We start from the raw sequence: 27,636 nt of genomic DNA on the forward strand, positions 1-27,636 counted from the left end.
AGCCCTAGGAGTTGCCTGGGGTACTTCCTAATTGATGGAAGTTTAGACATTGAATTTTGAAGTTAAACTCTTGACAGTATCCAGGGGAGAATTCCTCTCTCAAGGCAGTCTAAAGTTGGTGAATCAGACCTGTCAGATGCAGGAGAGGAAGAAAAGAAGTGAATTATGGAATGGGGGAAGGGCATGGGTGAAGGAAGATAGACAAGATTAGTTAGAAGTGAGGGAATCATCAGTGGAGACCTAAATTGTCTAAACTTAAGAATTATTTTTTATCAGGAATTATCAGTGATGAAGCTCTCTCTATCAGTGTAGATCTGAAATTTGTATCCAAAAAGTGTTGGCCCTACATGTCAGGGGTGAAACTTAAACCCAGGTCTTCCTAATTTTGAAACTAGCTCTCTGGTCATGATTTTTACAAAACTGGGGAAAACTAATGAAAAGCAAAAGAAATAGAAGGAGTGCTAGAAAAGTAGAGAATAGGTCAAATTATGTGTAAAGGCCAATTATTCCACCTACTTAGGGGTTAGAGAGTTTTTCTTTAATGCTATTGGATTGAGCTTTCATTTTGGGGATGATCTCTCTAGTGTTAGCCTCTGGTGGTTATTACCCCAATTTCAATTAATCACTCATGATTAATTAGCATTTGCAAAGGTGAAATGTGGACCAGAGCCATGCCAGGAAATGAAATCGCTTCAATTTAGATTATTTTAGGAAGATTCTGAAGATCAATTCTGCAGGATAAGATACCAGACACTGGGATCCTTTCTTCAACTAAACTGCCAAACATTCAAATTCTACTACAGGGAGTGCAACCCTAGTGGGCTGACCACATTGTTTGAATGTCAAATGTGCATTTGCCAAAAAGACTATTTTATTGAGAACTCACACAAGATAAGTACTCACGTAATGGTCAGGAAAAGCGATACAAAGACACTCTCAAGGTCTCATTTAAGAAATTTAGAATTGATTGTGTGGCGTGGGAGACACTGATATAGGACTGCCTAGCATGGCATGCCCTCTAAGAGACAATTCTGTGATCTATGAGCAAAACAGAATTGAAGTAGTTCAAAAGAAAAATGAGATGCATAAAACTAAAGAATCTACCTCAAATGTTCATATGGATTATTTGTACCTGAGCTGTGGCAGGGCATTCTGAACACATGTTGGTCTGATCAGCCACAGTCAGACACATTATAACTTGGCTCAAATAGACTAATATCATTTTAGTCCTCTTCAAGAGCAAAGGATAGCAACCAATCATTTATTTCAAAAACAGTAAGAACAGAAGTACAAACATTTCTCTCTAAAACTTTGATAATATATTTTGCCTATTATACTTTGAATTTTTGGCGAGAGAAGCCTCTCAGATTTAGCACAGTTTCTACATAGCATTGGTTCTATCAAGTTCACATCCAAATGTGCCCTCACTACTAACTGAATTTTTCTCTCAACTTCCTTGGTCCTGAAGATCTAAAGTCACTCTTTGATTGTTAGGGAAGATAATCTACTGGATTAGCTACAAAAATTGTAATGGACTCAATAGATTCTAAATCACTCTCCTAAGTTTTTAGCACTCAGAATATCATAACCACAAACTTCCTTCCCTTAAAAATAAAAGAACAGGGATTGAGAAAAACAAAGATACAAATTTTATCACCTGGGAGCTGGATGTTGGCCTTGGATGTGAAGAAAATATGAAACCTCTCTGCTTACAGTATTGTCTCTCTCTATACATTGTCAACCAGGAAGATATCAGCTGAAAAAAATAGAGACAGTGACAGAGACAGATTGAAAGAGAAAGGTACAGAGGGAAAGTCAGACAAAAATATATATTAATTTCTTGTAAAGGTTTCTATAATTCTGGTTCTAAAATTGTAGCCACATATCATGTATCATGTTAGTAGATTAATTAGTAGATTGGAGTGCATTATGGATTATTTATGCATGCTCCAAAATATCTCCAAAACATTTTTATTATATATCATCAAAATGTTCCAGGAAAAAGGCTTCCCCTTCTTATCTATGAAATTATTTCAACCACATTCTGCATAACCTCAAAAGAACAGCTTTCTTTGGCCATTCCCCCAGTTACATAGAAATCTAGGTAGGAATGAAGATGAAGATACAAACTTCTACTATGTTTCATTATATTAAACTTATTCAAAGTGGCTTTCATAAATTCCTTTAGGAAAATATAGAAATCAAGAAATTTAGAACATTCCATTCTATTCAAATAAAAAATTCCTCTATAGATAAGATAGTAAAATGGAAAAAGTACTGGGCTCAGAGTCAACAGACTTGGGGAGTAGATGGCGGTTTAGTCCCACTTGCATTACTAAACAGCTCAAGGTCCTAAGGTACATTACTTCAGATTTTCCTGTCATTGATGGGAGTGAACCCTGAAACTGTCCAAATAATGGGGATGAACTCTGAAATTCTCCTCTGACAGAGACCCACCCTTCAGGGCAGTTAAGTGGGTTCATTCTGTTGGAAATGTTGGCAGGGACTAATTGCACCCTCTATTGAGTTGAAGATTAGGCTAGGATCACTCCCAATAGCTCAAACTTAAATAGTCTCATTTCTTTGGAGATCTCGACCTGATACACCTATTGAGTGGCTTGAAACTCCAAGATAAGTACTCTCTTTTCAACTGGAAATCTAGACCTGGAGGCATTGACAACATTGAGAGATTCTCATTCAATAGAAGCCCAAATCCCAGACTGCCAATAAAAGACAACTCTGAACCCCAAATTTCTGCAAAAGTCCAAAGCAGGATTATACCTTGCCAAGGAACCTCTCTTCTTGGCCCAGCTGCCTGCCAGGACTCTTACCCACTGTGAAGACACCCTCTTCTCAGTGATAACCTTTGTTATTTCTCTCACAGGATCTTGCCACTGAGGAGTCTGTCTTCCTAACAAAGCTGGCTTCTCAGGGCCAATAAAATTTCCTTTTGCCTCAGACTTTTGGGTTTGCAAATTCTTTCTCATTGGACCTGCATCGACCAGAGGGGATTCCCCACCCCAATTCTCACATCACTAGCAGCACATCATCACTGCCCTAGTATAAGCCCTGATCTCCTTACAACTGGACTATTCCAATATCCTGATGGTTTAATCTGCCTGTCCCTCCCATCTATTCTCCACTCAGCTGTCAAAGTGCTCTTTCTAACACAAGTCTGAACATGTCACTCAATAAACTCCAATAAACTCTCTACCACCTGCAGGATCAAATATCAAAATCTTTTTGGCATCTAAGACATTTATAACCTCTTCCTTCCCACCACCTTCCAAATTTTCTTAGACTTTATTCCTCTCTAAGTACTCAAAAATCTAATGAAAGTACTATTTCTCAGAGGAGACAATATATATTCAGTGTCCAGGCATGGTCTTTGGCTATCCCTCTTGCTTCCATCAGGTCCCCTCTAAAATTGTACCTTTTATACAGAAAACCTATCCTGATCACCCTTAAATCTAGTGCCTTTCCTCTTTTGGCTATTTTTAGTTTAATCTCTCTTTATAGTGCTGGTAGGTAGTTATCTGTATGATATCTTTCCTTAAATTATGATCTCCTCAGGAACAGGGACTGTGCTTTACTTTTTTTAATATTCCTAACACTTATTACAGTGCCTGACACATAGTAGGACTTTAATTCATCTATAAAACTACAGCATTAAAGTGAATGACCTCTAAGGTCAATCAATCAACAAGCATTTTCAAGTGCCTGCTGCAAAGATGCAGTGTGGAATGATGAATATGGTTCTAGAGTTGGAATCAGGAAATCCTAAATCTCAATTATTTACTTACTACTGAACTAATCAATTTCTCTGGGCCTCCTTTGTAAAATAAGTGTTTGGACTCAGTGTCTCTAGAGTCCTTTTCAGTTCTTAAAGCTAAGGTCTTTTGTGTTTCTTTTGCCTATGAAATTCTATAACTTTATTCTAAGAGGCTGGCGAAGCCCAAGAGAGTAGGCAAGTGTAATTTTGAAGTGTGACAAAAATATTTCTCTTATCACTCCATTGTTGAAATTTTCTGATTGGAAATATAAATGTCGGGAGTTAAAGCACAATTTTAACTGAGGATATTCATTAACAATGCAAATGCATGTTTGGAACCAAGTGTAACTTAAGTAACCCACTTAATTAATCATCTCTATGAACAGTGACATGACATTAAAGAATTAAGGAAGTAGGAATCTTGCCAATATAAGAATAGTGGAGATAAGATCTAGATAATGGTACACATCAGGGAAACTCAGGGCACTCACTTACACAATAACATTTGGAGTGAAATGCTTGTAATAGAAAGAAAAGTCCTAGAAAGGAAGTAGGAAACCACCCTAAACAACTTTAGTTATTTAATTAACAATGTTGCTTAGTGCTACTAAAGTAGTTTCATAATAGAGCACAGCATCCGGGTAATTCTTTTGAAATAATTCTCCACTTAAAAGATCTCTGTCCACCAATTGAATATTTATAGTTCTAATAACCTGCCTTATTATTTACTGAATGAAAGACAATTGAGTGGAAGTTACAAAGGGAACAACTGAGGTTTGATGTGAGCATAAAACTACCTACCTATTAGAATTGTTTAGAAGTGAAATGAGATGCCTTCATGCTTTTTCCGTATCAGAGATCTTTCACAAAAGGTTGAGTAATCAAGTATAGATATATTCTATTAGAGAACTGGGGAAGAATTGAACTTGATAGTCTCTGGGATATTTTCAATTAGAGAATTTAGTGATTTCAGGATACTAAGAATGTCTTCTGAGGTCAAATAGCCAAATAGTATGCTAAATTGCCATTCAAAAGCAATGTAATATGCCTATTTTACACAAGCAAAGGTGAAAATCATTTAACCTCTCAGTCACTTTTTAAATATGTTTCTTATTAATTGACAAAATGAGAAGACAAAAAAGAAACATTTCCATGTACACGGTAGAATATTGAAGATTCAATATAAAACAATAAATTTCCATTTCAAGAAAATGTATATAATAAATGAGAAATTGTTTTCAAAGTTACATATTTTTTCTTGGCTTCCTTCTAGGTTTTTCTTTTGTTCCCTGCATTTTTCCCCTTTCTCCACTCTCCACTCTCTAAAGAAGGCTATAATTAAACATGGATGCACACACACACACACACACACACAATCTGTGTATGTATATATGCATATGTTTATATATATATATATGCATATATATATATATATATATACACACATATATGGAGGTGTAACCATAAATATATACTATATATATATATATATATATATACACACACACACATATATATATACTCATGTACATATATGTAAAGCCATCTATATATACAAACATACACTAATATATATATATATATATATATATATATATATATCCATATATTTCTACTTGTTATCTCTTTCTCTGAAGATGGATATCATCTTCCTTCATTGGTACAAGTCTTTCCATGTTTTTCTGAGTCAACCAGCTCATCATTTCCTATATCATAATAGCCTTCCAGCACAATTACATCTTAGCTGAGATATTGTCTGTGAAAGTTTCTTCCCAATTTTCTATATTCCTTCCATTCTTGGCTACATTGATTTTAGTTATACAAGATTTTAAAATTTTGATTTAATTGAAAATTAAAATAATTGAAATTATCAATTTTACAATTTAACAATACCCTCATCTTAAATAGATAACATCTGATACTACTGAATCTCCTTCAGCCACATTTTAAGAATATAAGGGTGGATAAGTTGCCAGTCAATATTGGTAATGTGAGTTTCTTCACTGAGTTTCCTACACTGATGATATCCCATAGATCTAGACTTTTATTCTCTCTTTCAATCTCTCTCTCTCTCTCTCTCTCTCTCTCTCTCTCTCTCTCTCTCTCTCTCTCTCTCTCTCTCTCTCTCTCTCTCCCCTCTCCCTATCTTCATTTTTCCTATCTATTTCTAAATACATGATTGAGTGAAAAATAACCAGTACTTTTTGATGTGCAAAGCACTGAATACAAATTTTAACTGGTTTACTTTCTAAAAGGAGGAGACAGTCCTTATGGGGTAATCGTGATCAGGAAGGAACATTTTGCTTTGGGAAGTCACAAGAAGGGTGAATGGAGGTATATGGGGAATTGGCATACCTATTGGTATGCCTTTTCTGGTAGCAATGTTAAAGCACTAATTTGATTACAGTTTCAGAACTAGAAAATTGGATGGCAGGAGGAACCAAGAGTGGATAGCAATTTTGTTTGACTTTAAAGATATAGCAGTAGGTAGGGCATATAGGAAGAATCAATATGTTTGCTAGCCCTTTATTATACTGTGTGTTATATATGATAGAAATGGTGTGAGGTCTGGGAAGGAACAAGCAAGGTAATTATCTTTATTAAAATGGAATACCAAACTGTGAATTGTGGTATGGAGATAGCCATGTGACATAAGTTTGACTATTTGAGTGGGAAGTAAAGTTCACCACTTTGGGAGCTGAAGATCTTGTTTTGACATCAGACTGGTTCAACAACCCACAGAAATATTTTTATGTTATGATTCCTTTGGAGGTGGTAGTTTTATCTCACAGATTTTTAATGAATGAATGAAAACCAAAAGAAAAGCAAAGGAAAGATCTTTTCCTACGGTCTATATGGCATCATAATGTCAAACCCAGGTTTCAGGAAATAATTTTGTGAAAGTACTTGGTTTGCTCAGCTGAGCAGAAAAAATAATCAGATAAGAGGGCCAAAGGATATTCATAACCTTATTGAAATAAAATAGTACCAGATATTAGGAATGGAGTGCATATCCATAGTGACGCATATCACAAAAAAGAAAATATGATTTATAATGGCATTTAAAATATGGAACACAGTATATCAAGCAATAAAATAATGCATTTTTCTAATTTGAAACTGCCTACTCTTTTCATCCATTTGCTTAAATAGAAAAAGCAACGTACCATTGATTCATCACAACATAAATTGTATGATAAACAGGATTATATACATTCTTAAATATATACAAACATGTATATGCATATATCAATCAAATTAAAATATTAAGCAACTATGTGCAAGACATTGTGCTAAATGTCTGGGATACAAAAAGAGGCAAAATGAAGTTTAATGGAGATGAATAAGACAACCTATATACAAGTTGAATAGGAAATGAGTAATATAGGGAAGGCACTGGAATTAAGAGGGCTTAGGGAAGGCTTACTGTAAAAGTAGAATTTTAGTTGAAATTAAAGGAAGTCAGGGAGGCTAGTAGTTGGAGTAGAGGAAGAAGAGTGTTCATGTGAGGGGCAGCCTGAAAAAAAAAAAAAGATGAGAGATAAGAGCATTTTGTTCATGGAACATCCAGGAGGCCAGTGTCCTTGGGTAAAAGGACATGTTAAGAGGTAAGGAAGGTGTAAGAAGAGTGGAAATATAGGAGGGGTCTAGGTTTTGAAGAGCTTTCAATGCCAAACAGTATTTTATATTTGTTCCTGGAGACAATAGGAAATTCCTAGAGTTTAATGAATAGGAAAATGACATGATCAAACCTGCACTTTAGGAAAATGAATGGAGGATGGATTGGAGTGGAGAGAGATTTGAAGCAGACAGATGCATCAAAATACTATTGCAATAATCCAGGCATGAAATGATGAAAGCCTGTAGTAGAGTGCTATCAGAATAAGAAAAAAAGAAGGCATATTTGAAAAATGTGGCAAAAATAACTGACAATCCTTGTCAACAGCTTGGTTATGGAAGATGAGAGATGGTGAGGAATCCAGGATGATCCCTAACTTGAGAAATGAGGGACTATGAGAATGATGATGATCTCTGCAGCAATAAGGAAGGTAGAAGGTGGGGGTGGCTTTTAGGGGGAAAGATAATGAGTTCTCTTTTGGGAATATTGAGTTTAATATGTCTATTGGACATCTAGTTCAAGACATTTGAAAGACAGTTTGAAATGTAAGATTGGAGATCAGCAGAGAGATTGGGGCAGAATAGATAGACTTGAAAATCATCAGCATAGAGTTAATAATTACATATACGGGTACTTTACCAAGTGAAGTAGAATGGAGAGAGAGGAGAAAAGAGCTTAGGACAGAACTCTGAAGGATACCTACTATGTATGTATGTATGTATGCGTGTGTGTGTGTGTGTGTGTGTGTGTATGTGTATGTGTGCCTACTCTCCACGTGAATCTAAAACTCTTCTTGTTTTATCAGATGATCTGGAGCTAAACGAGTGGAATTGGCCCTGGAATTAAGGAAGTAGATTTCCCAAGAATTCTACAACTTTTGGCAAGTCAACATAATTTCTTTCTTTAAAACAGGAGTAACATCTGCCTTGACTATTGCATAAGAATCAAATGAAATGATTTATGTGAAAATATTTTATAAATTGTAAAAAAAAATAAATGAGGATTTTCATAAAATGAGCACTGAATAGGGATCTTAATCCTCAATATTGACTGTAGATCTGACTTCTTTGTCACTGACTATGTTAGCTAACTCAATGAGGTGACTTGGGGTAAGTATATGCAACTCCCAAACACTTCCACCGTGACTTTTAAAAGTGCTTTTATTAGCACCAGCAACTTATTAGTTCTGGTTTTATGTTGGGAGGAAATTAGGAATACTAGAAAACCACTGAACTATTAATATAAAGAAGTCTTATCTCTAACACAACATGCAACAAGGATTGAGAGGCAGATTCCCTTTGTAGATGTGCCTCCCCTTGTTTCCATATAGAAAAGCATCTGGTCAACAAAACCTAGTGTAGAGACTAGCTTGGTCTTTAAACAACCTTGGAAGAGCCTTGACTTTCATAGGAGTGGGGTCTTTCAAAATAATCAGAAGCCTCCAGGATGCCATCAGAGATACACCGATAGGAACTTGACCAACTCTTAGGCTAATAAATTCCTTGGTTTATTGTCTTTCCCTAACCTATATTAAAGAACCCTGATATATATATATTATCTCCATTTTATTTTTTTTTAATCTTCAATCACATTTTTTTTCCAATTGAAAGTTTTTCTCCCTCCCCCTCTCTCAGGAACACAGTATCTGGTAGATAAGAAGATCTTAAAAATTCATTGAATTTTATTGAATTCCAAGAGCATTTAAAGATTAAAATAGAAGGACAACAAATAGATATGAAGTGGAACAGTTTTGCCAGCATTTCTATAGCAATATGCTTCCATAATCAAGAACAAGGTGACTCCTACATTGAGATGCTAACATGTAAGTATTAAATATGCCAAATGAGATGAGGCAATGGAAAATGCTCTTAAAAATCTGAAGTTGGGAAGATTTGGCAAAATATATTCTTGGCTGGCTAGACTTTTAAACAAATTCCTATAGGAACAATCTGTGCTTTAGGTAACACAATTTAAAAACCATTGAGGAGTTGATTTCCAAGCTATTTCAAGAAAGATTAACAAAAATTTGGGAAAAATCATGGACAAAATTTTTTTAAAGATGCCACAAAGAAGACATGATAATACAGTTATTTTCTACTACATAACAAATCCCATGAGAATGGCCTATGGTTCAGAGGTATGCACGATAAAAAAAAAATAAGAAAATACAAAGATAACCTTTTATAGCAGACCACATCTTCACAGTCATATACTTGAATAAGAGGTATTGTGTGCATACAAAGTGCTGTTAAATTTTCTGATAAGCTTATTTTAAAATAGTACTTTGAGTATTTGCATAGGTTATGCTTACAGGGGTCCTCAAACTTTTTAAATAGGGGGCCAGTTCACTGTCCCTCAGACTGTTGGAGGGCCAACAAATTTTGTTTTGTGGGCCTTTAAATAAAGAAACTTCATAGCCCTGGATGAGGGGGATAAACGTCCTCAGCTGCTACATCTGGCCCGAGGGCCGTAGTTTGAGGACCCCTGCAACGGTTTAGTAAATAGTGTAGTCAGGTCACTAAACAATTATTAAGTGCCTACAGATCTAAGTGCTGAGGAGAAAAAGAAAGTCAAAGACAAACACACAAACATTAAGTACTATTTTCTCAAGGAGCCTATGATAGGGAAAAAATTTGTTCAATGATCTTCCCTATAAATAAGACATAAAATAGAAAAATGTATGTTCAATAAATATATTTGCTAGCATAAGTATTCCTATTCTATATAAAGCCTATATGCCAGTAATCTACTGGTAAATGCCTTAAAATTACGAAGCAATATAAGAGTTGTAGGAAACTCAAAGAGAAATGGAAATACTAAAAGTGACAATATCATAGGATAGGCTCTGTCTTTCACTATCTTCTCTTTTTTCTATATAGGTAAATGGTACAGATGGTATAACATTAGTACCAGAGTTAAAAAGATCTGAATTCAAATCTGGATTCATTAATTTATTACCTATGAGGCTATGGCATGTAATTGTTAAAGTAACTCTCTCTGCCTCAATTTTGTCATCTGAAAATTGGAGATAAGACAGTTCCCATTTCCCAGGATTGTTGTAAGGATAAAACATGATGATATTTGTAAAATGCTTTGCATAGATCTTAGTCTAAATTATTTGGGGTTATGTATCCTTTTTTATTGTCTGGTAAAGACTATGGATTCCTCAGAATAATGTTTTAAATGCATAAATTATTTAGGGTTACAAGATAAACCAATTACATCACATTTGCTATTTTAAAAATTAATAACTGCACATTGAAGTGCAGTAATTAATTTAAAAAATAGCAAATTCTCAGACTTCAGGTTGAGAATTCCTATCCTATAATACGTGGTGAGTTCATCAGATTCCATGTGAACAATTATAATGTCTATGCAGATTATCCCCAACTCTATTTATTCAGCTTTGGTCTCTCTTTTGAGCTCTACTATTCCATTACCACATACATTTTGGACATCTTGGTTTGTATGCTCTCTAAACACAAACACTACATACCCAAAATAGAACTTATTGTATTAACTTATTTTTATATTTTATCATCATATTTTATTTAACATTTTTTGTATTAGCTTTTGTATTTTCTGTATAAAGAACATTATTCTTCCAGTACTAATGTTCATGTAATCTATCATCACATCTTGCTATTTCTACTCAGATATTTCTTAAATAGGTCTGCTTCCCTTTACTTAAATAGTTGCCATACTAGAATATGTCCTTATTGCCTCCTAAATAAACTATTAAATAACTTTCTCATTTTACATATAACCTTAAGTCTCTTCTCTTCATAACATGATTCTTTCTTACCTTTCCAGTTGTTTTATAATTTCTTCCTGTCCACACCCCCTAGAAGTCTTCACCCACAATACTCCATCTCCTATTCTATACATTTGCATTGTTTATCTGTTGCCCTGGCCTGAAATACTCTCCCTCTCTTTGCTTTCTTCAGGACAGTTCAAATCCCACCTTCTGCAAGAGGCTTTACACTAGTTTCACATCTCACAGCCCCAGCTTCTACTGGCTTCCTTTTGTGATTACCTTTCCCCTACCCTGCACATATCATGATTCTATTTAATTTTTCACATGTTTTCTCCCCCCACAAAGTATGAGTTCCTAATGTGTTTTGCTTTTCTTTACATCCCCAGTGCAGAGCATAGTACTTGACTAATATTAAATTTTTAACTAGTGTTTTTTGACTGAATGAGTGAATGCCCAAATTGGAAGGAGTTCCAATGACTATTTAATACAACACACACCTAAACAAATATTTCCTCCATAGTATATTTGGCAAGAAGTCATCCAGTCTTTACCTGATTTTTATTGCTGTATATCCTTCATTCTCTAAGAGGACCATGGCATCTGGAAGGTGATGCTATGACATGCAAATAAATTGGATTTAAGTGAGGGAAAATTGGGCAAAATCACCAGCCTTCCTTTCTCCTTCAGAGCTATCTGGGTCCAGAGGTAATATTATAGATCAGGATGACTGGACATCACCCTGAATATAGTGAGGGACCTTGACCTTTTTAATTTAAGTTTTTAACAGGTCTGTGTGACTGAGGCAACCTGCCCATTCAGTGATTAAGGCTATTAAATATTGAGGCAGAGAATGGGTTTTGTCCTGGGACCTTTTGGTGAGAGCTAAAGTGATTTGGGATTAAAGTTTTAGGTTTAAGAAAAATATATAATTTGAAAACCCCAGTCTATGGGGAGGTACCTCTAATTAAATTAAATGTTTCCTAATGTTGTAAACATCAGATCTGCTGGCCCAAAGAGGCTGCAATGTTTTCTAAAACTAAGAGGCCCTATCTTGTTGTGATTTCTGATTCCTTATGCTCTTTATCCCATTCATCCCTTCCTTACACAAACAGAGAGTCCAGGATTAGAGTTTAGATTTGACTTGTATCTCCAAATACTGGAGTAACATGACTTTTTGAAATAAAGTATCCCAATATGCAAAGCAAATATAAGACAGATAATAATTTCCTGCAATATACCCCAAAACACTTAAACATAAAAAATTCAAACAAACATGCACACTGACAATAAACTAAAACATGAAAAAACAACCCATGACTTCTATTGTACCCTCCCAGGAAGCAGCTAATGTATAGAATGTTGGACCTGGATTTAAGAAGGTCTTATTTAAAATTCTGCTTTGGATAGTTCCCATCAGTGTGACCCTGCACAAGTCACTTAAATGCTATATACCTCAGTTTCCTCATCTGTAAAATGGAAATAATGAAAGCAAGTTATTTAATTGTCTCAGTGTTATTTTTTGTTTACATATAACACCTAAAGCATAAATAATAAATTGATAAAATATTTTAAATCACTTGCAAACTTCAAAATGATACACCATATTAAGTTATACTTAAACCATGAAATATTTTGTAGGATTTTTGAAGAAACATTTGTCTTCACATCTTCTATTCAATTTCCTCCATGTCCATTTCTTCTGGTAAGCCAGAGTATGGTTTGTACTGACCCTTATGTTGGTAATCTTGTTCTGTTTGATGAAACATTGTGGTACTTGTAGAAGTTACGTAGAAACAATGAAAAATAAGGGATGAACATTTCCAAATTTCATCAAGGTATCCATGAAATCTTAAGAGTCATAGAAGTAGAATGCCAGCATATTTTGTAGATCCTGTATGCACAAAGTATGAAGAGAAAGCAAGATGAACTGAAGATCCTAATGAGACACATTTTTTTCATAAATTTTTGCTGAGCTTTGGAGTGAGTCCCATGACAGTGATGTGGGTGTAGAAATTTATATCTTGTTCAATAAGATCAGCATAGATAAGCGAGGGAGAGAAGAATCATTTTCTCTTAAAAAGATATAATCATTTGATGAAAATTGGAATGGACTGCCTCCAATACTTTGTGGGTAGCCTGAGGTTAGCTACCTACCAAGTAAATCAGAGTGATACCTCATTTAAGACTATGACTTATACTAGATGACCACTAAAATCCCAAATCTGAAATTCCATCATTCTATCAGTGTTTCACTATCTGTGCTGAATTCAAGATTTAATCTACTTTTAAATATATTATTGAGCATCTATTATGTGCAAGGCATTGCACATATAGCAGTGCAAGTTTCCATACAATTTAAACAAATATGACAATAAAAAATTCATAGAAATTTAATAGCATTGTAATTCTAGATGAGCATATTATGTGAAAACGAGCAAGGGCTTAATATGAAAATATCTCTATGACAAAGAAAGCTAGTTGTCAACACACAAACACAGTACTTACTATTTGATGGAATTATATGACCAAGTTTTTTTATATTTTCTGCAAAACTGTGACCAAAAGATCACAAATCACAAATCCATATGCCATCTAGTACATGAATATTAATTAATTATATAGATAGAAGATTTAAATCAAGTAATCTCATAAGGAAATATACAGAATGAACACTCTAGGGAAAGTATGAGAAATGCAATGAAGGAATGCTGACAAGGTGCTATGGGAAATGAGATCCTTAAGATGATTCTTATACTAGGAAGAATACAGAAAGTTTTCATGAAAAAGTGGTATTTCAGGTGGTGTTTACTCTATTACAGAAGAGAGAGATTAAAAGTAGATGAGTTTAACCAGCAAAAGAGACATTATACCTAGTAAAGAGGTATAATATTTTTGTGATGAGACTTCATTTTTTCTGACAACTACTAAAGCTGTCTTTGCCAAAAGTAAAATACCTAATAAGTCCTTAAATTATATTTGGGACACCAACGGCCTTTTTTCCTCTTCCCTCCACAAGCTCAGCCTTCTTTCATTTCTCCTTTCAGTCTCTCACTATCTCCTGTGTTGCTAATTTTTTTTTCTTACTCCATTAAATCCTAAGCAAGGCAAGAAATGAAGTCTTCCACTGCTGCTACTGCCCAGCTCTTGAAGTCACTACCCATTCTTCCTTTTAAATATGCTTCTCACTAAGTATGTTTGTCCCTCTAGAAAATCCCAGGCTTGACCCAAGGCTGCCTTCTGGCTCAGATATAATGGTAGTTCCAAATCATATTGGGGAAGATTGGGAATGTGCATCCCTTTGAGTAACAACACCCAGGATTCCAGTCACTTGTCAAATCTTTATTGCAAAATTAATAAGTCATTTGGGAATATTTAGAAAAGAAACCAGTCACTTCAGTGTCCATGATATCACTAATATTGAAGTAAATAAAGGTCATAATGAAGTAATTTCATTTCTTTTCTGACAAGTTTACTGAACTATGAGATCATCTGAATGCTACAAATAAAGTTTCCCTGGATTTTAACAAAGCATTTGACAAATGTCTCTCATGCTGTTTTTGTGGAAAAGATAAAGTAGCTGACTAAACTATAGTACAGTTAGATGTAACTAAAACTGGTTGAATGGTAGAATTCAAAAAACATTCATTAATATTTCAGTGGAATGTCTCAGCGATCTGTATTTGACCCTCTGCAACATATACATACATATATACATATGTGTGTGTGTGTGTGTGTGTGTATAAAATTAGTGACTTAAAGAAAATCATAGATGTAATGTTAATCATCAGTGCAGGTAATACATTTTAGGAATAAGTTAGCAAGTGAAAGATGGTTTGGATAGTGAGGAAACTCAAGGTAATTTCAAGAATAGATAATTCTTTCATTCACCAACTTAGGATCCTGAAAGATCATTGGACTGAATATAAAAAGATGAAATTTAATAAGGATAAGCGAGTAGTAATAATCTTTTGTTTGTCTTCTATAGACAAACTATATTCCCCTTCCCATCAGAATGAAAAAAAAAATCTAATCAATATTTGAGCTAATTAGGGCCAGAGATTCACTGTGGCCTATTAGATAGGGCCCTAGATTTGTATCATTAAAACATAGTTCAAATCTTGTCTCAGATATTAACTACTTTGAGATCCAGGGCAAAAGAATCTCTTTCAGCCTAAATTTCCTTATTTGCAAAATAGAGATTATAAGAGCATTTATCTTTACATAGTTGTGAGAATCAAATGAGATAATTTATTAAATTTGATTTTAATTTAATTTAATAAATAAATAAATAAAAATTTATTAAAATTGATTAAATTTGATATTGATAGCAAATAAAATTTGAAGTTATAATAATGAATTATCATAATACAATACAATATTCAATAACAATAATATTGTCATTATTATCAACAACTTAATTACTCTTGCTTAGAGAAAAAGGGTGTGCCAAAGAATTCTTTTATAGTGAAGAAATTTTCTTTTCCTTCTTTCTCATTTAATCCCTCAATTAATTAATTAATGTTTCTCCTCAATACATAGCTACATTTTTTAAATGCTCCTTTTCCTAATATATTGTTATAAGTTTGATTTCTTTGGTCATTGTTTTTGCTTTGGATTGCTCCTGAATTGATGTCTTATTTCATTCACATCATTTTTTTTTCTATTTCCAGGACAGATTATTATGTTGCTGAATTATTGTGTATCACAGAGTGGAACTAGCACATTTTTGTGTTTAAAACGAATGCAATAAAAATGGAATCTGACACAAAGCATGCATTGTCTCCCATAGGCCTTCATTATAGCTTTTAGGGAAGTGCAATCCATAACAATAAAATTGTTCAAGAAGTTACAATGAACACAAGGCCCATCTAATTAAAACTCTCCCTAGGTGGGGATGTCAGATTAAAGCATTTAGCTAGGCTCCAGGTAACATCTAGTCCACCCTTTATCTAGTTCCATCTATCTTACTTTAAGCAAAGAAAGAAAGAGGATATTTATTTGTGAAAGCTTTAAGAAAAATGTGAAAATGGCCCTCTGGGGAAATGAGGTACAGACTTCAGTTTTTGCATAGGAATGCTGATGATGAGAACAATATCTGTAGAAGCTTCTCAAATTCTTTAAAAATAAGGCTAAAAAGAAACAAAATCTTATTTGAAGTTTATTTCTACTATCAAGATAGACCTCAAAAAAAAACAAGCAATTGGAACAAGCATCAAGAAGAGCCTTAAAAAACACTGGCAAAATAGTGACATATGTGTCCTAAAAGTTAAAATACCTGTAAAGGACCTTAGCATACTATATATGACTGTGATGAAATACTATTGTGCTACAAGAGATGATGAGTTTATTGATTTTAGAAAAACATGGATCGACTTGCATGAAATAATGAAGAGTGAAATGAGCAAAACCAAGAGAACATTATGCACAGTAATGGCAATATTGTTTTAACAATGACTGAGTGAATAAGTCATTTTGATGATAAATACTCGATTCACTAAAAAGGATATATGAAGGAAATTGCTATATTCATCCAAAAAAAGGATAAATAAAAGTATGTATAGAATGATTTTATGTGTGTTGTGTGTGTATTTGTGTCTAATGGTAGCCATCTCTAGAGTGTGATGGGAAGAGAAAAAAAAAAGGAAAGTACATGGTGATTTTATTATATATTTACAAGGAATAGAAAGTTGTACATAAAATAATACATATGTAAGAAGATATAGTAAAAACTATATAATGTATAATATTGATAATATATAGATATAATAATTATATAATGATATATTAAACATATAAGTTATAATCAATAAATAATTAAAATCTATTAAAGTATATGACCCAGAATATGACAGAGTAGGATTTGTTTGCTTTTCTAGGTTAAGTTGTTTATCTTTCTCTCTGGGCTATAGCTTCTTTATCCACAGAATATATGGTTTATGTAGTCTGACCTCCAAAGTTCCTTCTAGTCCCAAATCTAGGATCCCATAATCTCTCCCAACAACCTCAGAACAAGAGCTTATCTTCCCAGACCACAATAATTCACTCTGCCTCCACAAGACATGAAAAGCCCCCGGGAGAACCTGATTACTTAGGTAATTACTCCCTCTGATCATCCCTGGTCCACTAGAGTCACCAATAAAAACAACCTGACAGGCTTATGCTTCAAACTGTTGCTTCAAGCAAGCAATCCCTCCCAAATCCCCTTATACCAGTGACTCAGTCTGCATTCACATACATATTAAAAAAAATCACTGACCAACATTGTCAGGCAGAAAAAAATTGCAAGTTTTGGGATGGCAGGAGAGAAGGTCTTAATGAGGAACTGAATAGAGAGGAATAAGCATCTGTGCTACTATGTTAAGAGACCAGAAACCCAACTGGGACCATTTCTATCTCAGTGGATTTCATAAATAGCTGATGACAATCTGAGTCTTCCCATTCCCTAACGGAATGCTTTAGGGTTGTATGTTGCAATTGCCTTTTTTCTGAAATCACTACCCACTTACTTTTTAATTTCTATTTTGAAATAATGTTATATTATGACACATGTAATGAACAACTGACAATGGCTGAATAACCTGAGATGACCTCACCCACATGGACTAGGGACTTTCTAAGAGACTTGAAGACAAGAACGTACAGTCTTTATCCAGTGAATGCAGGAGCTAGAGAGCAGTTTTGGAAGGTGAAGGACTGTGGAGGTGTGAAGTATTCCCATTCAACTTGGTACAGAGTAAGTTCCTGAGAGCTGCCACAGCCCTCCACCAACCCTCTTTGGCCAATGACCTGAAAAATGCATCTAAATCTTAGATCATTTCTTTCATTATTTTCCTTTCTAGATTCAAGAAGAAAAGGCTCAAATTAAGCCATGAAGATCTGGGATCTAAGAATTTAGGAGTATTAGGTATCGCAGCCAGGTAATGAAAAGAAAGGTTCCAGGGACAGCAGCTTAGCAGGGCTTTGGACTTCAATTTGGTGAGACTGATGTTACTTAGGAATTGGCTTAAACTATAAAACTAATCTCTCTTACCTTTCTCCCTAGAAACTAGATGGGATGAAGGGGTCATTTTCACAAGAGTTATTGGGGAAAATGTCTGTATACTGTGTATGCTATATATTAACTAGGTAAATGAAACTGAGATAGTAGTCACTGTGCCCCTTAAATGAGGGGATATATTCAGTGAGAATTTGAGCAAATGGCAGAAAATGAGCCTCCTCCAACTCCCCATGGTGCCAGAGTAGCCTGGGAATCATTGTGATGGTACTGAAAAATTTAAGAGGTTTGGCCCTGATAGAGCAAGATCAGAAACAAACCATGTTACACATTCATAGATGACAATGTCCTTTCTTTGCACTAAGGCTTCATGCATGTATTCCAATGATCCTGTGCTAAATGATTTACAATATTAACACATTTGATTCCTTCAATAGCCCAAGGAGGTAGGCTTATTATTACCCCCATTTAACAGATGAGAAAATTAAAGCATATAGAGATCACACAGGTGAGTTTCTGAAGCTGGATTTAAACTCAGTTCTTCCTGACTCCTGGCTCAACAACTTTATCTGCTGCTCCACCTAAATTTTCTATAAAGTAAACTATAATGTAACAAGATTGATTTTCTTGTCAGGCCTCTAAACTAGCTTTAAAGGCTCTTCTAAAGGAACAGTTCCCACAAGGTCTGGAACAATAACGATGCTATTGGAGGAAGCATCCTGTACCAGGAGAGGTCACCTTAGAAGAACACTCATTAAAAATGGAAAATCCATCTTTCCAACTCAGCAGCAACAGTTTTAGTTGGACTTCCTATCTAAAAATGCAAAACAAATGGAAATCATATCCAAGTACATTCATAAATATGCAGATTCATTTTGTTCTTAAGTTCATTTCAGGAAACAAACTGCTTTTTGTCTGATCACACACATATTTTGATTGTGGTTTTGGAAGATTTCATTTAAAGAACCTATCCCAGAGCAGCATATGTTGTTTGAAAACCTCCACAGAGACTCTCATTCTGCATTCTGCATCAGTTTTACACTCTATGATAGAGAAAAAAATTAAAACCAAGGTCTTCAATAATGGCTGAAAAGTTGACCAGATGTTGAGTATGTCAATCTCTTAGGCATCAGTTACTAGGGAATTTTCTGTGAGTTTTAGTTAATGCCTGTGGGAAAAAATATAAATATGTATGTGTGTGTGTGTGTGTGTGTGTGTGTGTATATGTGTATGTGTATGTGTCTGTGTGTGTGTGTATGTATATTGTATATATATATATATACACACACATATAGACACACACACATATATATGTGCGTGTGTGTATGTATATTTATATTTGTGTATGTGTGTGTATATATACACATACATATAAACCTGTACATATGTATGTATGTGTGTAGGAAAATGTCTTAGTCAAATCATCATATCTCTCTCTTTTAAATTAGCAAAGCTTATAGGTCTCCTGGAAAGTTTCAAAGTAATCATAAGGCAAGAGATATCATATATAACTGCACACATGCTCTTGCTACTGAACAAATGAAGTTATCAACTATTCCATTTTTTGTTCTCTTCTGACATCATCCAAAGCACAGGAAGCATAAACATCCATATACATACAGATAAGCCCAAATTCCAGCTCCCAGGTACTAAGAAAGAAAAGGTCGATGACACAGACTGGATTTGACAAATCTCAGGTTGGAGGGATAGTCTATGTTTAGAGCTCCAACCATTTGGGGGCAAAGAGAATTAAGTAAATTGACAGGTGGCATTCATGTAATCCTGTGAATTCCATCAGTAGAAAAATAAAGATGGCTTCAGAAAATAAAAATGCATTATATATATATATATATATATATATATATATATATATAGAACAACTATGGATTTATGATCATTTCTGCACATTCTGCAAAATATTTTGGCTTTATAAAGAAGATGGGATTCAAATATGGGCTTCAATTAATTATATTAAACAGCAACAAGGGAATAAGAATACAGAAATGGGAAGGTGATTAGAACTTGCTCTTAACATTCCTTAATTGCCAGGCCTTTATCAGTACCAGATGGTATTTGAGCAGGAATTATTTGGGAATAGCCACCTTTCTGACATTATCTCTAATTAAGAAACCTTTCTCGACTATCAGGCATAACTTTGGAATCATTTCATCTTTCCCAGGCCAATATTAACTCACAGGGTGGAATCAAGTCTGTTCCCCTTCTGTCTGTCATTTGCTAGAGCTGCTTCCATCTGTTGTAAGGTGAAAAGATCAATGTTGCAGTGATCTTAGCTCAGGGTCACTGTTTGAGGTTCCTCTTTGAGACCACCAGTGGTCTCATGTTTCCTTATATTTCATAAGATGAGAGATGTCTTCCAAGCCCCAAGTGAGGAAACAATCTAGTAAAAAACAGTAGGTTTCAGGCAGGTCTCACACTGTTAGAGTATCTTATGCCATTTATATAGAACTGGTTTTATACTAATGTAGCCCCACCAAGTATTCAGCTGCACTCAGTGACTCAGTTTTGAAAAGGGATCAATTCAATCAAAGTATGGATTGTGTACTGCTACATATAGAATATTGTGCTTTGTGTTGGAGGAGAGATAAAAGTTTTAGATAAAACATAGTGTCTGCTCTCATGGAATTTACAGTTTGGTAGAGTTATAAGACACAAAAGAAAACAACAATATAGATAAATAAATATATTATTACAATATGCCTAGTAGGTGGGAAAAGTAGTTAATATTTGAGCAGATGAGGAAAGATTGTGGGAAGGAAGTGGCATTTAAGCTGAGCCTTAAAGGATGCACAGGAATTCAACAAATTAAAAGGACAAGATAAGACATGGAGGCAGGGAAATGTAGATTGTGTTCAGAGAATAGAGAGTAATTCTATATGGCTATAACATAAATTACCTATATCTTCAACTTTAGCAAGCAGAAAAAGATCTTAGCATTTAGTTAAGCAACAAGAGATATATTGGACTTCCAGGTCACATAAGCAACAAGAGGAAATATTAGACATTTTCTCCAACTCCCAAAATTTTTTCAAATCTTCCCAAAATGGAGATTATGTGTCAAAGAGAAAACAACTTCAGTTATCTTTATGGTCTAGAACATTCAGAATCCAAAAGATTTTTTTAAAAAAGGAACTCAAGAACTGAGTCATTGAACCTGATCTCACTCAGCATACCTCCCCCACCTCTCACACTAATGGTAATGAGACTTCATTAGCAGAAACAAGGAAGGACCCTACAAAAGTGTACAAGAAAAAAAAATATTCCAAAATCTTACAGGCTTTCACTTTGGTTCTTATACAATGGATCTCTGGCTCTAAGCTGTGGAAGTTACTTGGGCCTCAACAATTAGCTTAACAGCTACTGTTAAGTAGCTTTAGTAGTAAAAGCATGTATAAACCAGTGCTGTATATCTCTGAGTTACCTGAGCTAAATCAGAGAATAGAGGAACAGAGGGAGAGAGAGGGATCACCAGAATGAGACCCTGTGTGCATGTGAGAGAGAAGATGGGAAGAATATTTGGGGAAAGGTGTAACACTCCACTAAGATAGCAATAGCAAGAGCTCAGCATTCAGCTGAGATCAGTTCTGACCATCCAATAGCCTGAGAAAAAGACCTAGGCTAGTTAGTCATGAATTGCCCCAAATGAGAGGAGACTGACCCACTTTCAGATCCAGCCTCTAATGAAACTTTCATCAGAGGGGAAAAGTTAGAAAATTACATATGAGAAAATGCTCTAAATCACTTACACTAAGAGAAGGGGAAATTAAAATAACCCTAAGATTTGACCTTATATCCTAAAAATTTGCCCCCCAAAAAGATAAAAATATGTCAAAAACTTTAGAGGAGTTTTGGGAAGTGTTGGAATCTTAATGTTAACTCAACTTGAAAGAAGGTAATAACTCAAGGGAGATGTTAGAATCCTAGAGTTAACTCAATGGAATCGATAAAATGCTTGTGTTCACACCTTTAGAGAGCTCATATAAGCAAGAAGTATTTAAGTACTCATTGGAGTTCACAAGTATGGGAGATTTCAGGGTTTAGTATGAGATATCCAAATTCACACCTACCTTAATCTCTCCCTCGGGAGAAGCTCTTAGAGCTCTTAGAGCTCTTTTTGAAGCTCTTAGAGCTTCAACTTAGTTACTTCAGAACATTGTCAGGGTAGGAGAGGAGTACTCTGGGAGATACAGAAGCCCACAAGCCCTCTCTCGGAGGCGCAACCAGATTCACTTCATCTCATACCACTGTGGTGTCTGGGCTCCTGTACTTCCCCCACTGAGACCAAGCTGGTCTGAAAGGCTTTCCAGAAAGTTAGCCGAGCCCCAAGTGAAGGAGGCAAGAGATTCATTCCATTTTCCACCTGGCTGGCTGGAGGCTGAAGGACAAATCTTTGGATTTGGAGACATTCAGAGGGAGCTCTTGGAACCAAGCAGAAAGATAGGCCACTAAGAAAAAGTAACCGGACTATTTTGGAAGGAGAAAATAAACATTTGCATTTTATCACCTGGCTGTGTTTTGAGATGATTATTACTTTCAAATGCAACTAAAGCTGCTTCAGAAAACCTCCCCAAGAAACCTGCTTTCTCCCAGAGAGAACCATTATATTATAAAAAAAGAAAAACACCACAGGGAAGACAGGCAAACTTATATATTATTGATGGAGCTGTGAATTGTTACAGCCATTTTGGAAAGCAATTTGGAATTATGTAAATAAAGTGAATATAATGTCCTTACCTTTTGAACTAGAGACCTTATTACTGGGATTTTCCCCCAAGGAAGTTGATAAGAAGAAAGTCTTCATAAACTATAAAAGAGTTGATATAAAAGCATTTTTGTGAGAGCTATGAATTGGAAAGAAAGCAAATGTTCTTCAATTGGGGAATGTCTAAAATTATGGTACATGAATTTAATTGGAATATTACTGCTAAGCTGTAGAAAGTGATATATGTGATGAATACAGAGACAATGAAAAGATCTGTATGAAGAGATGGTGAGTGGAGTGATCAGAGACAGGAAAACCATATACACAGTGACTATAACAATGTAACTGGACCTACATAACAAAAAATCAAAAATAGATATTAAAAAGTAAATTATAACGCTCCAGTAGCTCTCAAATAAAAAGATATGAGAAGAAAAATCCAATCCATCCCTTTGTGGATGTGGGGAGTCTACAGGTGTTAAATATTGCAGATTTCTTCCTATGCCCTGGGGTCTCTATCTACTTCTCTTCCACTGACAAGGACCTCGGGATCTGTCTTCATATAGGGGACTTTATATAAGATAACTCCCCACCCAATTTAGACAAGGTGATAGAATTCATCTTAAAAAAGCTAATTTACTAGCACTAGGTGGTCCGTCAAACCTAGAGCCACTAGGGAAATTTAGGTGATCACTGAGAAGTGACACATTTAAGTTTTGACCACTCCAGTGCATAGAAACAATGAGTATAAAGTATAAAAGCAATAGCACTTAAGAGAGGCTAGAAACCTAGTGGTTTGGACATCTGAAATGGGCACAGACAAGGATAAACACAAAGACTGGTAGTCAGGCACTGAACTTAATAGGCAGTAGTCAGAATGATAAGACAAGAATGATAAATGAAAAGAACAAGGATTTGGACAGGATGGGATTGACTTTAAAGGAAGAGAGATAATAAATAAATGGTTACTCAAAATAATACAAAAATAAATAAATAAATGATAGTGACTGAGAAAGGTTCAATCAGTGGATATAAGGATTACACCAGCTTTTTCTCATTAGGGCATGTGAGGAAAGGAATTGCTCAGTTTTTAGAGGCTGCCAAAAGATGTTGGTACTTTCAAGAGAAAGTTAGATTTTAGAGAGGAACAGAAATGAGGATGGAAGAACCATGGAAGAAAAAGACAATAGGGAACACTTATATTGGGAACAATGGAAAGGGAGAAGAGAAGAGCAAGACTGAGGAGAATTAAAGCTGAGTTTACTAAAGGAGAAGGTGGGTCAAGAGGTAGGGAAGAGCTATGAGATCCCTGATCTCCTTAGTTAATTCTGCTGCTCTGTGTGTATAATGATCCTTGGAATTCTACATGGTGCCTGGGTCAGGTAGCCTATCCAATGCAGGGTTATAGATGGTTCTTGGGTCAAGTACAGATTTTTCTGATATGAAACCATGATTCAGTAAAGAGTGAAAAGGTCATAGGATTCTGGGCATGGCAGCTGAAGGACCAGAAGAAGGAACATACTTATTGAATTCCTATATGTTGGGGTGAGAAGGATGGAGGAATCTTTGGTTGGACATCATGTGCTGCCTATGGTTCTGTTTCTTCCATGCATTCAAAATTATGTGGCTTCTATCATAGATGTCTTTAGTGAAAATTTGATCTAGTTGTTTTTCCCACCTTCATTATCGTAAGTCCACTTCTACTTCTTATAGCATAGTGAAGACTGAAATGTTAGGTCCCCAGAATAGTGACATCTCCTTTTATCACAGATATTGAAAATAGGTCATCATAAAAATATTGATACTTCTCCCCTTGCCATTATGTCATTTTCATTTATGAGTATTCTTTAGATAATGTGTCACATAGACTTATTTTCACTTTCAATTCTTTTCTCTGTTTTGTGAGGCAATAAAATGCTTAATATTTCCTAATTCTGTTCTGTAGTGTTTTGCAGATCAATTTATATATTGGTTCCCTTGGCAGCCATATTGCTTTACCCAGAAAGAAGATCAAATGTTCACTGTTTAAGTCAGTTTTTAAATAGACCTATTTTCACTTTCACTTCTTTTCTCTGTTTTGTAAGGCAATAAGATGCTTAATATTTCCTAATGCTGTTCTGTAGTGTTTTGCAAATCAATTTATATGTTGACTCCCTTGGTTTACCTGGAAACAAGATCAAACATGCACTGCCTAAATTTTAAATTATTTTTGCCTTTTTTGTGGCAAATCACACATACAAACATACATATCTATATATGTAGATGTGGATGTGGATATGGACATAGAGATGTATGTTAGAAAGAGATTATTATTCTACAGAAAATAATCAATGTTATTACTTATTCCTTTTCTCTATTCCCCTATTTTTATATGATTGGTTACTTAAATAGATTCACTGTAAGCAATTTCAATAATTTTTCTTATTCTTATTTGATATTGATTTTGGAGCTTTGCCTCTCACCTTTTAAAAAATGCCATGGATCCCTTTGGCAGTCTTTGAAAACCTCCTCAGAATCAAGCTTTTAAATGTATAAAACAAAATATATAGGATTACAAAAGAAATCAATTACCTTGGAATCATTTTTTAAATTCACAGACCCTTAGGTAAGAATCCCTGATTAATTTGGTCTGATAATATATAGACAGCTGGTTCTTATAACCTTCTCATATGAGAAAGCACTCATTCCCATAAACTGAGTCAATTTCTGTTTGTATATTTGATTGTGTTTGTGTGATGTTGTTTGGTTATTTGCCACACCCAGCATTCTGCAACTTTCCTCTAGAGGAATTTGTTATGTGATGTGTATGTGTGATATCTGTGATATCTGTAAGTCACTTATAAATCTTTTGACATCTTTCTTGTTTCAGAATTGAGATGTATTTTCAACTTTTGCATAATCTCCCTTATGATCACTTTCACTCTCCCTTCATCCTCTACATGGGATACTACTTATGATGCCCTTCCCAAATAACAATCAACTGTCTTTTTTTTTTTTTGCTGATTTTTACTTATGCTAATCATGAGTTTGATACAAACATGTATGCATGAGCACATGAACATGCACACACATACACTCACACACACCAACTCTAACTCCAAAAGCTCTTTTTCTTGGATAAAAATACTTTTTGTCATTCTGCTCAATCTATTTTTTTTCAAAAAAGCAATATTGGTGTAATTTAGTTTTTCCAGTTGTATTTAAAATCACTGGTCATTATACAAAGATTTCATGTTCAGAGATTTACAATTTAGTTAATATTTATAGAGGATCTAAAATCTGTGTCATTATCTTTCTCCAAGTCCTTTTCTTGCATTTCACCTCTATGTTAAAAGAAAGACATTCAGGACTGAGAGCCATTTTGTATTTTTCTTCATATTAGAATGAAAGCTTTATATGAGTTCCTCCATTAAAATGTAAGCTACATAAGAGTCAGAAATTTTTTGGTTTGGTTTGGTTTGTTTTCTTGGGAGAGGGATATTTTGCATTTTCTTTACATCAGTAGCATTTAATATCGTGCCTTGCTTATAATAAGCACTACATTTAATTGACTGATAGGTTATCATGTGCTTTAATTCCAATATAATGCTGGTTTTCGTACTTGACATTAATTTCAATCTAGTACCATAATTTAAGCATTTCCAGGGTAAGAGAACTTTCCAGATCTCTTATTATGCTGACATACCCATTTGGATTCAATACAGTAAGCTTTTATTAAACACCTATTAAGGATATCATGCTAAGTGACCAAAGTACAAAGATAAAAAGCAGTCTCTATCTTCAAGGGGCTTATATTCTTTTTGGGAACACAACCTATAATTAAATATTAAATATAAAGTAAATTGAAAGTATTTTCAGTACTGGGAAGAATATAAAAATTGAGACATCAGAAAAAAAGAATAATTTTATTTATTTATTTAAATTATTTAAAAGAATAATTTAGAAAGCAACTACTATGTGCCAGATGTGGTGCTAAGCACCATAAGCATAAAGACAAGAAAATCAAATCAAGAATCATTCAGAAAGCATCTACTCTGTTGTAGCCATGAAGCTAAGCATAGTAGTCACAAAGAAAGGTCAAAGATAGTCCTGGCTTGCAAGGAATTTTTAATCTAACGAGTGAAAGAACATGTCAAGAAATATGTTCAAAAAAGTTATAGACAGGATTAATTGTAGAAAATTAATGGAAGGAAAGAACTAACATTAAGGGGGATTTGGAAAGATTTGTTGTGTAAGGTAGAAATATAAAGGGCAATGAAGCTAAGAAGGTGAAGAGTACTCGGGTCTTTGAGCTCTTCTTCCTCAGATCCCCAGCAGATCAAAGCTTCTGAATGAGTTTTGAAGTGACATAACCCAAAAATATTTGAGAGGTAACAAATTTCCAGCAGAAGATATTTTGGAAGAATTTAGGGAAAAGTCTGTCTCAATCAGGTGTGTCAGAGAGTGGTTGCAGGCCAATTCAGGAACAAGGAAGCACAGGGAGACCCAGGGCAGCCTCCATGGGCAAGGGGAAATCAAAGGGAAAACCATTCTATCCAGGTTTAAAAGCCAGTGGATCAGGAGATTAGTTGTGATACTGCCAACACAATTATAGAAGGCAAATAGTGAGCCCCTGAACTCCATTATAACAGATGCAACTTAGCCACAACCACCCAGCACAAAAAAACCATGAAGCCACTGTTGTCTATAAAAGCTTGGGGCAATCTCCCCTTTGCCCTAAGAACAGACTCCAACTTTTTAAAATGAGCAAAAAAAACAAAAAAGAATTCTGACC

At 34.8% G+C, this 27,636-nt stretch overlaps 1 protein-coding gene across 1 annotated transcript in view; it reads right to left on the bottom strand.

Moving 5' to 3' along the window:
- Positions 1 to 1,657: 1,657 nt before the first annotated feature.
- The window catches only part of STPG2 (sperm tail PG-rich repeat containing 2), a 686,155-nt gene continuing 660,176 nt past the window's right edge, over positions 1,658 to 27,636 (bottom strand). The window contains exon 14 of the mRNA XM_051967542.1: positions 1,658 to 1,756. Coding sequence (XP_051823502.1) covers positions 1,753 to 1,756 — 4 coding nt within the window. The 3' untranslated portion in view covers positions 1,658 to 1,752. The remainder of the gene's footprint in view (positions 1,757 to 27,636) is intronic.

This window comes from Antechinus flavipes, chromosome 6, assembly GCF_016432865.1.
Source record: "Antechinus flavipes isolate AdamAnt ecotype Samford, QLD, Australia chromosome 6, AdamAnt_v2, whole genome shotgun sequence".
NCBI classification, from domain to species: domain Eukaryota; kingdom Metazoa; phylum Chordata; class Mammalia; order Dasyuromorphia; family Dasyuridae; genus Antechinus; species Antechinus flavipes.